We start from the raw sequence: 13,269 nt of genomic DNA, 5'->3' as shown, positions 1-13,269 counted from the left end.
CACAGACTTCCACATCAATTACATGTCTTTGTTGGGATGAGCTTCTCTTTTGTCCTGGCAAAATAGGAAGCTGTGGGAACTGTTGGCCGAGGGTTACTGGCTGTGTTCTGGGGCTGGTGGATTGATCCAGTGTGAATTTCTTTGTTGGCCGGATCGGAGCACCTGCCCAGGGAGAGTTCGCTCTGTTCTCAGTGGAATGGAAGGTGGCAGCTTCCCATTTGTCTCATATTAGGACTTCCTGCATCCTACTCCCCAAACTATATGCTACTTCCCTGGCCCACTCCCAACTCATAAGTGAGTCTGAATTCTGTCCATACAGATTGCTATCCTGTGGTCTGTCTGCCTTCCTCCCATGTATAAGTCAGACTATTTTTCTTTGATTATGAGTTTCCAGAGGAGAGGGGACTAAATTAATCTCTCGGTGTGTATGGAATACTTTGTGTACAAACTTAATAAGTAACTTATATAAGCATGAGGATAATGTGTCTGAAATTATCCAGAGAGAAGTATACTTCTCCATAAGCCACAGCCAGATATGTAGGAAAGGGAATCAACTCTTCCATGTGAGCACCACAAGAGAACAATCCCTGCATCCCACACAGTGCCTGGCACATAGTCGTTGTTTAATAAGTATGTCTTGAATGAATGAATGGATCTGCCTTTTACTTTAAGAATCTTAGTTATCCATCATGCCTAGGATCTGGATCTGTAACTTTTATTAAGTATTACCACACGTAATCAACAGCAGTAAAGACTTTGCAAGAAGTCTCTGAGTGGCACAGCCAGTTAAGGGTCTGGCATTGTCATGGCAGTGGCTTGTGGTATGGCTTTGACCCCTGGTGTGGACCTTTCACATGCTGTGGGGTAAGGCAAAAAAAAAAAAAAAAGATTGCAAACAATTGGGACACACTAGTGTGTATAGCACTAAAAATAACAAAGAACTTGATGTGGAAGTTACTTCTGCACTTGGAGCTTGTCATTCTAGGTCTCAGTAACCACCCTATGAGAAGGAGGAAGAGTTGAATAGGGTGCTTTGGTGGGATGCTAGGTACCAAGGAGTTTTCTCTCTCGACCTAGTAGCCGGAAATGTTTGTATGTCACTTATTGCGAAACTTGTATTGAGGAACAGACTGATGAGTTTTGTACTCTAGGCTACTTGAATGTGACCTCTGTCATCTTTAAGATGTGGTTTCCTAGGTCTTCACATGGCATTTGATGATAATGCCACATTTTCTTCAAGTGGAGAGAGAAGGAAAGAGAGTAAGCATGAGTGTGTGCACCGGACAGATATGCAGGGGCCAAGGATTTTTGAACTGTGTACTTTTTCTCTTGCAGATTTGAAGAAGACTCTTGCTGTGTTGTTGGATAACATTTTGCAGCGTATTGGCAAGTTGGAGTCAAAGGTGGACAACCTTGTAATCAATGGTACAGGAACAAACTTGACCAACTCCACCACAGCTGTTCCCAGCTTGGTAGCACTTGAGAAAATTAATGTGGCAGGTAAGAACCACAGTTCTCTGCCCTGATGTGGAGTCAAAGCCTGCTTTGAACTGCAAAGAGAATACCAGAGGGTACTGGTTCTTATGGATAAATCCCATAAACTTGATAAAGCTCATTTTAAATTTGTTTTTGAATAACGCCTTAAAATGCTTTTGTAGTCTTATCATGGTGTGTAATATCTGGTGGTTTCTGCGACATATTTCCCATAATGAGCTCCTGGAATTACTTTTAATGAGACAATTCATAGCAGGGATAAATGAAATACAGAGGTGATCTGGGACGCTCCTGCCAGTTAGAGATCCTTCTCCCTTCCCATTTTTATCAGACAGTTTTCAAAAGTCTATTTCATTTAATAGATTCTCTCCTCCCTGCTGTTAAAGGAGAGCCGCCATTGCAGAAAGTGCCTTCTCCTTTGTGTATCTGGGGAAATAGAGATTCTGGAGAAATGGCACTGGGGAAATCAATGGCTTCTGCCTGATCTTGATCTGATGCTGTAGCCACTCACTGGCACCAAGATGCATTTTGTCTGGCTCCTTCTTGAAACCGGACCTTTGGATGAAAGAACAGAAATGGATTTGAAAACAAATCCCAAATCATACACAACACCTATTGTCCATAGCTCACATTGGACCATCCCCCTATCCTGGCATCAGCCTCTGGGCCTTTGTGGTTAAGCCAGGGCCTATGCTTGGTAGGGTGATTACTGTCATGTCCTAGGGACCTAGGACAAAGCGGAGAGCTCAAGGATAAGGATTAAGATTAGGGACTTTGGGTGAATAGTTGTGAATGAGTTGGGTGGTATCCAAATGCTCATTAATGGACTAAACAGGTGGCTGGGTTACTTTTTCAACTTTAAAAATCCCCTTTAGTATACTTTTGGGGCTCGTTTGTCTCTCTCTCTTTCTTATAGGAAAATCACAGCCTTAAGTGGGAGAGAGAGTCTTTCCCTGTCCCACCTCCCCATGTCAAAACATTTAATTGTTTCACATTATGCAAACTTGCTGTTTTACCTTTCTGCTGTGTTCTTTGCCCTTTAGCAAGTTTTCAATTGCAAAATGTATTTCTAATAATCCAAAGTATCCCACCAAACAGAGGTATTAAAAATAACTTTTAATTACAACACAGAGGCAGTGTCATCTAAGCCATAAATCCTGTCTTCCCTACAGTTTCCAACAGCTTCTGTAATTAGACAAGAAAACCTCCCACTGTGTTGAGCTGCTTATTAATAAATGGAGCTCATGCCTCTCCAGGCTCCACTCCTCCACCCCTGTTTCCAGGAGGAGATGCTATTGAAAAGGTCTTATCTGGTGTCGTGGCAGTCCTGCAGGATAATATTTCTGGGGATCGAGTGGGACCGTCTGCCTCTAACATTGCTGCCTCCCACTGCCTCTGTCCTGTAGGGCCTGTGTCAACATGTCTGCTGTCATTCCCTTCCCTGATAAGGAATCTCACTGCCTCTGACTGTCCTGTTTGTGTGCCAGGATCACAGGGAGACATTCCTACCTGAGCTCCAAGGCCAGGGTTTAAAATTGTGGAATGAAGTGGGAGGGAGGTGGTGGCTACTTATTTGAAGCACAATCTCAGCCCTGTGTATGGAGCTAGTTCACTTGGTTAACCATTATCTCAGAGCACACTAAGTCATTGGCTTTGAGTGGGGCTCCTTTAAGATGTGCCACAGGTACTGTGTTTTAGGTAATATTTAAAGAACCGTAGTATTTTGTGTGTGTGTGTGTGTGTTTCCCTTTTGGGGAAAAGGGAGCACATTTGGAGTTATGCCTTTGCTAATTAACCTCCTTCTCACTCATTTACGTATTTCATGTGTGACATACTCCATACTTTGGAGATTTTTACTGGCCAATTAGGAAAATAATACACATGCATGAAATAACATAAACTATGCTCACTGTAAGTGGGGGTGACTCTGCAAGGCTCCCAACATTATCATCAGAAGGTAACTGTTGAAGGTGGGGAGAATTGAGGCTATTGAGAAAGAGATAGAAAAGAGAAATGGATTGTGACTCAGAAAAAAAGTCGGAAGGAAGGAGAGGAAACTAACAGCTAGTTAGTAAATGCCAGTATAGTTCCTGACCCTTGGAGACACATGGTTTTATTTACTCAGCATCTCAGAGACGTAGTTTCACAGATTTTATGAGTTTAAGTATTTGACTGGGAGGTGGACTTTGCCACTGAGCTCAGCTGAAGACCTCCTAGTGCCATGAGAGCAGAGATCATGTTGGCTTCTTCTTGCTTCCATTTGTAAATCATCCCAAATGAGTGAGTCTAGAAAAATGTACTATCATTTTCTTAGAGGTTCCTAGAGAGCTGACAGTTTCCTGGAATATTTAATATCCTGTCTAATAGGGAATTTCTTCATGTCTCAGGGTCTGCTTCTTTGACTGACTTGTCTATTTAAAAAAAAAAAAAACAAAGCAAAAACTCTCGTCCAGACACCGTGTTGGCCACAGTGGATAGAAATGTGAAATGAAGAATACGGGGCATCTTGCTTATTGTCCCCAGATGTTGGAGGACCCTTGATATCTTGTTAAATAACCAACATATATTTTCAATTTGCCGAGTCTAAAGAAGGAGGTGGCAGAAAGAAGGACAAGCACTTGCGTACCTAGTCCTCGTTCGTGACTTGCTTCAGCGCCTCCTTGCTTTTTGGCCCTTCCCCTGATCCCTGGCCATGCTGGCAGTCCTCAAACCCTCTTGGCATAGCAGGAGTGGCTCTTGAGCTGTGAGAAAGTTCATTTTTATAGGGTTCCAATCCTAGTTGAGCAGAGTTTTTCTTTCTCCCTTTCTGCATTAAGACATGTGGTAATTGCTCAGAAATGTTCTCCCTGGTGTGTCTTTACTGCTTACTCTGGTGTCTTATTGCTAACTGATGTTTCTGATTGCTTACTGTTGTGTCTTATTGCTCCTTGATATATCTTCTGGTTGGCTATAAACTGCATCTAAATTGGGTACCATAGCTGTTGAAGAGGAAGTCCTAAATTTATTTTCTTTTAGGGATATGTGTGTGTGTATGTGTGTGTGTGTGTCCCCTTTCCTTTCTCTGTTTAGCTGTGTTCAATGTGGCTTTTATCCAAAATGGATTTTCTTGCCAAATTTATTTCTCTTGGGTTTTTTTTATTATGTGAAAATGAATGTTCCCCTAGAGAAATTTAGATGGAAGTGAACTTTATGAAAATCAAGAATCAGATTAAACTGCATTTTTGAGCTCTGTTTATCGTACGGGAGAGGAAGGTGAATCAAATGAATGAAAAAATAGGTTAAAACAAACTTTCAGCAAATCATGGTTGCTCCAGGTTTACTCCCTGAAAGGGCTTGAATGTGCCTTTGTCAAAATGATACTTTGGTTTTTTGTGAAGACCAATTCTGCTTTTTCTCTGGATTTGTGATCTTGAAATAAGAAGTGGACACAGTGAATAGGATTGGGTCTGTAGTTCTTGGCCATGTCCCGCTGTGGGGAGGGCTGTGCGGCTACAGGTGTGTAATAGCAAAGGTGCTTGACTTCTGAGGACTGACACTGTCTGCTTTTGTCCTCGTTTTGCCCACAGTGTCTTGTTCAAAGCCGGGCTGTTGAAGGTGTTTAGTAAATACTGTCCACATGGTTGGATTATGTAGAGGGGAGAGAGGTTATTTTCACTGCTGCAAGGAGTTCCTCCTTCTGGCTCCTCATCTCCATTTCTGTGGATGAGGATTTGCTTAGAAGCAGGACCTGGCATCTCATTGCCCTTTCTCAGACCTCAGTGGACACCGCCTAAGAAATATGACTCTGTTTTTGTCAGTCACGACTGAGCTTCCCATGGATGATTTGGTGGTGTGAAGCTTTCATGTGTGGCTGTTTCAACTCTAGAGTATAATATTTGAGGGGATGGGGACAGTGCACAGTGCTCTGTGTTGCGGGGCCAGGGGGTGGGGTGGTGCCTGGGCACAAGTGTGTGTGTGTGTGGGCGTGCACGCATGCACAAATGTACTTATTTATACTCTCAAGAACCTGTTGTCATCATTCAGCATCAGCTGAATAAAAGGCCAAACAGGAGTTCCCGTCGTGGCTCAGCAGTAATGAACCTGAGTAGTATCCATGAGGATGCAGGTTCCATCCCTGACCTTGTTTAGTGGGTTAAGGATACGGCGTTGCCATGAGCTGTGGTGTAGGTCGCAGATGCCACTCAGATCCCATGTGGCTGTGACGTAGGCCAGCAGCTGTAGCTCCGATTCGATCCCTAGCCTGGGAACTTCCATGTGCCAAGGGTGCAGCCCTAAAAAGCCAAAAAAATATAAAAAGCCATACAGGGTCATGATAGCAATCCCTGATGTTGTGGGCACTTTTATGACTGGGGAAACCCAGTCATAAAATAGAAAATGCAGGTGCAACTCAAGAGGATGTTTTCTGATATTGAGTCCAAATGAGCATTAGGCAACCCTACATTTTCTAAATGTCCACCAACATGCAACATATTCTACCATTTGGGGTTGAAGTGCAGCATATTTGAACTTGGATGTTGTTCTCAATAAAAGAACCATAGTTGTTTTTCTTAGCATTTGAAAACTGAAAATGAAAAATATCCCTGCTGAGTTCTGGGGCCTGCATTTGGAAGTGCCATTTCCACCCCCACCCCCACCCCCCGCTTTGTGCTGCTAATGGACCTTGAAATTAAGTTGCACCTGTGCTGTTTTCCTGTTTGTGTCCCCACATCATCAGTTGTATTGGCATAGCATCTGATATGTCCCAGCTCTGCCCAGGCTAGGGCTCGGCAGGTGACTTTCCCAGGATCAGGTATTGGCTTGTCCATGGCACCCCAGATGCTGCTGAGAGACAGGCGAGAGATGAGCCTGTAGGGGTCTTATTAATCTGAGCAAGAAACAAATGTGTTCCTCCTATCTCTCTACCTGTCCCTTTCTGTTTGATTCTTTGCAAGGGCAGTGATAAGTATTTGGCTGCTTGTCAGAAACAATCCCTTTGCTATCATCACCGAAATTGTATGTCATCGTTGGTGTGGTTTTCACTTTGTATGTTCAAGGATGTTCTGACTTTTGATCACAAAGAAGGGAGAGGAAGAAAATACAGTTCAGGAGGAGAGGTGCTGACCTGTGAGCCTGGGTATTTAGAGCATTGATTCTCAACTGCCTGTGATTTGTCCCCCAGGCAACACTTGGCAGTGTCTGGAGACATTTCTGGTTGTCACAGCTGAGGAGGTGCTACTGACATCTCGTAGACAGAGGCCAGGGTCAGGCCAGCCCCGCAGCAGAGAATTATCCAGCCCAAAATGTCAATTGTGCAGTGATGGTTCAGAAAGCCTAATCTATATGGTATTGGAAACTGGGCTTCCCACTTATGATTAGAGCAGAACAGTGTCAGAGATGTTGCTTTTTCCTGGTTGGCCAGCTGAGAACTTCTTTTCCCCACTTCCTAGCAAGGCTGTTTGCAAGCCCCCAGCCCTTACCACCTTTAGCTTTGCAACTAGTCTTTGAAAGCTTTAAGAGATTTTATCTGCTACCAGAAGATTATTTTGGGATTCTGACCTTAAGAAACCTCTTTCCTGGACCCAAACCAGTAAAATTTTGGAAACCTGTATTTTACTCTAGCTTATATAGAAGGTAATTATTTCTTTTCATGAAAGAGCCACTAATTCAGAGTAATAATGGCAAAGCAGTCATAGAGAGTGGATTTAAATTACCAGAAGGTTTTAGAAGAAATTCATTTTATTAATTGTAAGCAGAGTGTATAATTATTAAAATATGAGAGAGTAAATTAAATAAGTTAAGGGAAACAAGAGAGGTCTCCAAAGCTCTGCTTCACAGCAGGAAATACCCTTCAGAGCATGAAAGGAGATGAGATGGAAAAGGTGGGTTAGGGGACCTGTGAAGAGTTTTCAGTGTAAAACCAAGCCATTTCCACTTTGTCCTATAGGCAGTGGTTCTATAGTGACCGCTGATGAGAGTTTAAAGCAGGAGGATGATGAGATGAGGTCTGTATTTTCAGAGAAAAATTATTGGCCGTGTGGAAGCAGGATGCTCGGGAAGGAGGTTATATGGAAGCCAGAGGAGAGGTTAGTTGACTCAATATAGAAAGATCAGAAGACATGAGGCCAGAGAGGGAAGGGGAGGACTTGAGATGCATGTCAGGTGGAGCTGACAGGATGGGGAGGGACCCTGGTGGACTGAGGAAGGGGCTGTCATAATGATTCCCAAGGATGGCACTTGAAACAATGACTATGCGATGCCTTTATAGAGGAAGCAAGCCAGCAAAGGCAGGATTTTGTGAAGATGGTAGCCATATGTTAATGTGGATTTACGGAGCATAAATTGCTTTGCTGCAGGCCACTTGTTCAGTTTAAAGAAAGTCGGAACATTGGTGCTCAGGAGATGAGAGCTGGGCTACCCAGGTCCAAATCCCAGCTCCACCACTTCATACCTACCTGTGTGATCTTGGGCATGTTTCTTAACCTTTCCACCAGTGCCTGCGTTTCCTCTTCTGTACAATTGGGTAGATAGAAGTGCCCATTTCATGGGCGTTGTTGATGAGGATTGAGATCAGTAAACTACTTAGAAATATGCCTGGTGACAAGTTGGCACTAAATGAGCATTTGTTTAAACTACCGTTTAAAGCTTTACCTTTGGAATATTGATAGAAGAGTGGAAATTGTATTGGCTAGTTTTTTGTTATTACTATTTATATGTTATAATTGGGAATTATATTTCACCACTGATTGTGAAACTAATAAGTAATACTTATATAGCACTTTACAGATTAGAAAATATTTCCTTATATGTGTATTATTACTTCAAGTGCTTTAAACTTGAAGTTCCCAAATTTGAACTTTTTGTCAGTCTGTAGAGACCTTTATTATCAATACTTAGAGGCTTAGCAAGAAATGCACGTATTTGTCAGTAATCCCTTGGTTGCAAGAGGCAAAAACTTTTAAACAGAAATGGAATTTGGGGGCCCAAGTAATTAGAGAGCTCAGAAAATGAGGCTCTATTCCACTGCTGCATATAGATAGGGGAACCATCTCCAAGAATCTCAGCGTTGGCGTTGGCTTCATTCTTAGGCTATCTTTGTTTTCGGAGTGGTGGCAGAAATGGTCGCAGGAGGCTCTAGGTTTCTGGCAACACTACTTAGGAGCGTTTTGTTGGGCGTGGCTTGCATCTGTGCCTCTCTGTGATCCAGTGACAGTGCCTAGTGGCCTCCTGATTAGCTAAGCCTGTATCATGCACGTCCCTCTGGGCATCTCATGCTGGGGGAGGGTCCCTAATGAGATTTCAAGCAAGTCGATAAAATAGGCAGAATGATCAGAGACCATCATCAAGCCATGGTTTGAATTTCAGAGTTATCCTAAGCCTGACTCAAACTTTTCTTTCCAGGAGGGCTCAGAGGGCAAAGCTTTTGGAATGGTAACCTTCCTGCCCCTGTTTTAAATGTGGCTGTGACTGAGTGCCCTGCTAGGAGTTAGCCTAGCCCATAGCATGCCGTTCATGTATGCTCTTGTGCATTGGCATGTTTTTGTCCTCAGCTGGGAATGCTCTCAGTTTTTCTAGCTAACCTTTATCATCTTTTTCAAGACTCACCTGAAGCACTGTCTCCCTTAAGAAGCCTTCCTGATGTCCTTCCCGCCCCTGAGCTTTCTGATGCTCTTACTTTATGTTCCCATGACTACTGTGTGCATCCCTGGACTTTTCCATGCATTTCCAGGCTCCAAGCTCTTCAAGGGCATGGACAAAATATACTGTCTTTTTCTACTCAATCCGGTACCTACCTGGAAGCCTGGCAGGTTCTCTGTAAGTGTTTGTCCAACTGAACGCACACCTCCTTCTCCTGGCCACACACCAGGTCACCCGCTGTCTTGAAACTTTTATCATGACAGTGGTGGCCACACACTTGGTTCTGAATTGCCGTGTCTGCCGCTTGCCTGCCTTGGCAGTTTTGTGAATATTTTAGGAATTCCTGGAAGCCCCTAGAAAGTTGACTGCTATGTTGCTCAAAAGGGAAATGCTTTTGCTTGCCTATGATTTCTGAAAACCATGATTCCATAATTTACTTTGTAATTTCTTCATGGCTAATTATAAAAATGTAAGTAGGATTAAAAAAAAAATTCTCACCAACTACACTATATTAGGGATAGATCTGAATGAAGAATTCTTTTTTTTTTTTGTCTTGTTGTTGTTGTTGTTGCTATTTCTTGGGCCGCTCCCGCGGCATATGGAGGTTCCCAGGCTAGGGGTTGAATCGGAGCTGTAGCCACCGGCCTACGCCAGAGCCACAGCAATGCGGGATCTGAGCCGCGTCTGCAACCTACACCACAGCTCACGGCAACGCTGGATCGTTAACCCATTGAGCAAGGGCAGGGACCGAACCCGCAACTCATGGTTCCTAGTCAGATTTGTTCACCACTGCGCCACGACGGGAACTCCTGAATGAAGAATTCTTGCAGAAAAGAGGCAGAAACCTACCAACTTTAATGCCTTTGGGTTCATTACTGCCCCTTCAAGGAATACGAGGCTTTTTTCATTTTTAAAGAGGGAGCTTGTGTATCCTGGGGGATGCTGTTTCCCTCCAGCCATCGGAGGAATGTGCGTGATGGGACCCGTCTTGGGAACTTGTGCAGACTTGACTGTTATTTCTGAAAATGCCTCCACGTGGGGCAGTTCTGTGGATCGGAGGCAGGACACACTGAAATGAGACGTGTTTGTTTTAATCAGAAGGCGACAGATCCCACTTGCTCTAATTTGGCTTAATGAGGTATGTGTATACAGTTGTGCTATCAGCTTCCATATGGTATTGATTCAATAGACGTTCCACGGTGACAGCATAGCGTCTGCTTTCCCAAAGACATTCCCTTGTCTTTGCCGTGTCATCCTCTACCTGTTTTCACTGATACATGATTTCAATAGAAGCATTTTAGCGCCCGAGATTCAAACATTCAGAAACATTTTAGAATGAAAGCTGTTTGGATGGAAGCAGGGGACTATCTGTCTCTGTGTTGTAGAGAAGGATTTTTAGGTTCAGAGGCTTGTGGGGTTTTGAGGGATTTTTGTTTAAGCTGTGCTTTTGGCTTTGCATATCCCCAGCTTCTAAAATTAGGCGGCCTAAATGAAAATCAGTTGCTAGTTTGGTTTTTCTGTTCTCACTGTATCTCAGGAAGAAAGAGATAGAGCCTCCATGGGGAAGGCTGAAGTTCTTAACTGAGTTTAGAAATGAAGGAAGAGGATCCAACTGGATCCATGAGGAAAAGGGACTGAGTTGCCTCACAGTTCAGACCTCAGACAGCACTCACAGTGTCTTTTTTTCCTGTCCCTCTGCTCTTGGATGTCCGGCAAATCTCACGTGCATGATCGTAGTTCGTTTATGTCAGACTGGGCGCCCATAGTTCTACAGAGCCAGCAGAGGGGCTCCCATTTTGGGGCTGACAAGGAATTGAAACTGCATTTTAAAAAAAAATCTTTTTAGGGCTGTATCCATGGCATGTGGAGGTTCCCAGGCTAGAGGTCAAATTGAAGCTGTACCCTCTGTCACACAGCAACTCTGGATCCGAGCTGCATCTGCAACCTTACACCACAGCTCACCGGCAACGCTGGATTCTTAACCCACTGAGCGAGGCCAGGAATCAAACCTGTGTTCTCGTAGATGCTAGTCTGATTCTTTTCCGCTGAGCCATGCTGGGAATTCCTGAAACTGCCTTTTGATGTGCCTTGCCAGAGCTGACCAGCTACACTGTGAGTGGCTTTTAAGCTGTCTTGATGTACACAAACTTCTCCAATCAGCTTTGCAGTGAGCTCTTTCTCTCTACTAGGGTGCAGCTGGAGATGGGCTCCTGAAACAGAGTCACTGGGGACGAACCACAGTGAACATCAAGTGAATGGCTTGTACTAATGTGTGATTGACAGCACCCCTGGGATTCAGGTTCTTACTAAGGACCCTGACCACCTGGGTTCAAATATCAACTCTGCCACCTCCTAACTGCGTGCCCTTGGAGAAACCCAGTCAGTTTTCTCATGGGTAAAATGGGATTAAAGTCCCTGTGCTGTTGTGTTATTGTGATGACTGTGAGTTAATGCAGAGAAAACACTGAAGGCCAGACAGAAATTAAGAGCTTAGAGCTCAATATTTGGCCATTGGAACATGCACCTTTTTTTGAATTTAAGTGTAATTTTTTTTTTAATTTGGGTATAGTTGATTTATAATCAACTATTGTGTTGTGGGAACATGTACTTTTTAAAATTTTTTAACTTTTTTAAAAGTTGTGTTATAGTTGATTTACAAGGTTGTGATAATTTCTGCTGTACAACAAAATGATTCAGTTATACATGTACACCCAACCATTCTTTTTCAGATTCTTCCCACATAGATAATCACAGAACATTGCATAGAATTCTCTGTGCTGTATAGCAGGTTCCCGTTGGCCACTCTTGCCATGTATGCCCTTCTTAAGGATGCATCTCAGGCTTGGACCTGTGAGCCAGGCTTGTAGTAAACAGTCAGTGCTTAGTGAGTGTGTAAACTACCCACTCCTGACCCTGTCTTTCAAAGTGAAAACTGGACCTGGGGAAGTGTTCCTGGAAGCTCTTAACACTCACAAACTGGACCGATGGTATCAGATGATCTTGAGCAGAAACTGCCAGCCCCCGCTCCTCATTTACCCACTGTTGTCACTGTCTCTGAGCATCAGCTGCATTGTCTGCTGTGAAGATAGCCGTGCCAGCATTCTCCCTAAGTGGTGAGGATGTGCTGAGAGCTGGGCACTGAGGCTTGTTCCCTCTTACCTGCGGACCCACCCTGGGTGGTTGATACCTTGTTGGGAAGGAGGAGCCCAGACATAATAAAGCAAACACTGAGTGCCTTGTATACGAACGGCACTGCCTGATGGTGCCCCATCTTGTTTCAGGCAGCGGGGATGCCACCAGGTCAGGGCGTGGGCTCCTGTTGTGAAGGTTGGGCTCACGGTATAACCAAGGAAAAGCAAGCGAGTGTTGACCGTGATAGTACCTTTCTAGACTTCCAACCTGGAGTTTCTTTCACTCTAGCCCAAGAGGCCTCGTTGGCTTTGCCTGGGGGATGACCTTCATACTCCCTAGCCATCTGGGGACAAGGGTAGGAATGACTGACAACAATGGGCACAGAAGCAATTTCTACTGGCACACAGTGGAAGTCATGTGGCACTTGTCCCAGCAATTGCAGCAGCCTGGAAACTGTGCCTGACCCCTCATGGCACCATCTCCCTCCAAAACAGGGTGGGGACTCGCTGAGCTGTAGAGCTCAGCTTTCAAAGGAAGACAGTCATTAACCTGTCTAAACTTTATGCTAATAGAACTTTCTCAATAATTGCTTTCATTAAGTATGGTTAATAGGAGCAGTACACGTTGTAACAAGATGAGGAGAAGAACAAAGTCAATATTTAGGACTTTATTTCAGGGTGCAGATGGGTTGGAGCAAAGAGAAAATGGGTCAAAGCTAAAGCTGGTGGTATCTGACAGGAAACTACAGTGGACCATAGGCTGAAGTTCCATTGGTTTCTCTTTAGCTGCTCTTGCGATCAGAGGTCGAGGGAGGCAGCTGGGTGTCCTCCAGGGGATAGTGAGGAGCTCTGCTCTCTACTTCCATTTCTAGCCCCCATGAGATAAGAGTAACAGGGTGATAAAGAGAAACTGCCTTCCCCATACTTCCAGGAATGCTGTGAGGATTAAGGTGGCTGCTGGCCCATGGCTGTGCCACGTGGGGAGACTGTCGATCACTGAAGGCAGAGGGCCATTAATAGCAGTCGAGTT

At 44.2% G+C, this 13,269-nt stretch overlaps 1 protein-coding gene across 6 annotated transcripts in view; it reads left to right on the top strand.

The window, feature by feature from the left end:
* Positions 1–13,269, top strand: part of MGAT5 (alpha-1,6-mannosylglycoprotein 6-beta-N-acetylglucosaminyltransferase) — a 364,486-nt gene that overhangs the window by 165,428 nt on the left and 185,789 nt on the right. For all 6 annotated transcript variants that reach the window (XM_047772070.1, XM_047772068.1, XM_047772067.1 and 3 more), the window contains exon 3: positions 1,336–1,500. In XM_047772070.1, coding sequence (XP_047628026.1) covers positions 1,336–1,500 — 165 coding nt within the window. The remainder of the gene's footprint in view (positions 1–1,335; positions 1,501–13,269) is intronic.

The sequence above is a fragment of the Phacochoerus africanus genome, chromosome 3 (assembly GCF_016906955.1).
Source record: "Phacochoerus africanus isolate WHEZ1 chromosome 3, ROS_Pafr_v1, whole genome shotgun sequence".
Classification (NCBI taxonomy): domain Eukaryota; kingdom Metazoa; phylum Chordata; class Mammalia; order Artiodactyla; family Suidae; genus Phacochoerus; species Phacochoerus africanus.
Note: the sequence above shows the minus strand (reverse complement) of the source record. Positions and strands in the feature narration are given on the sequence as shown.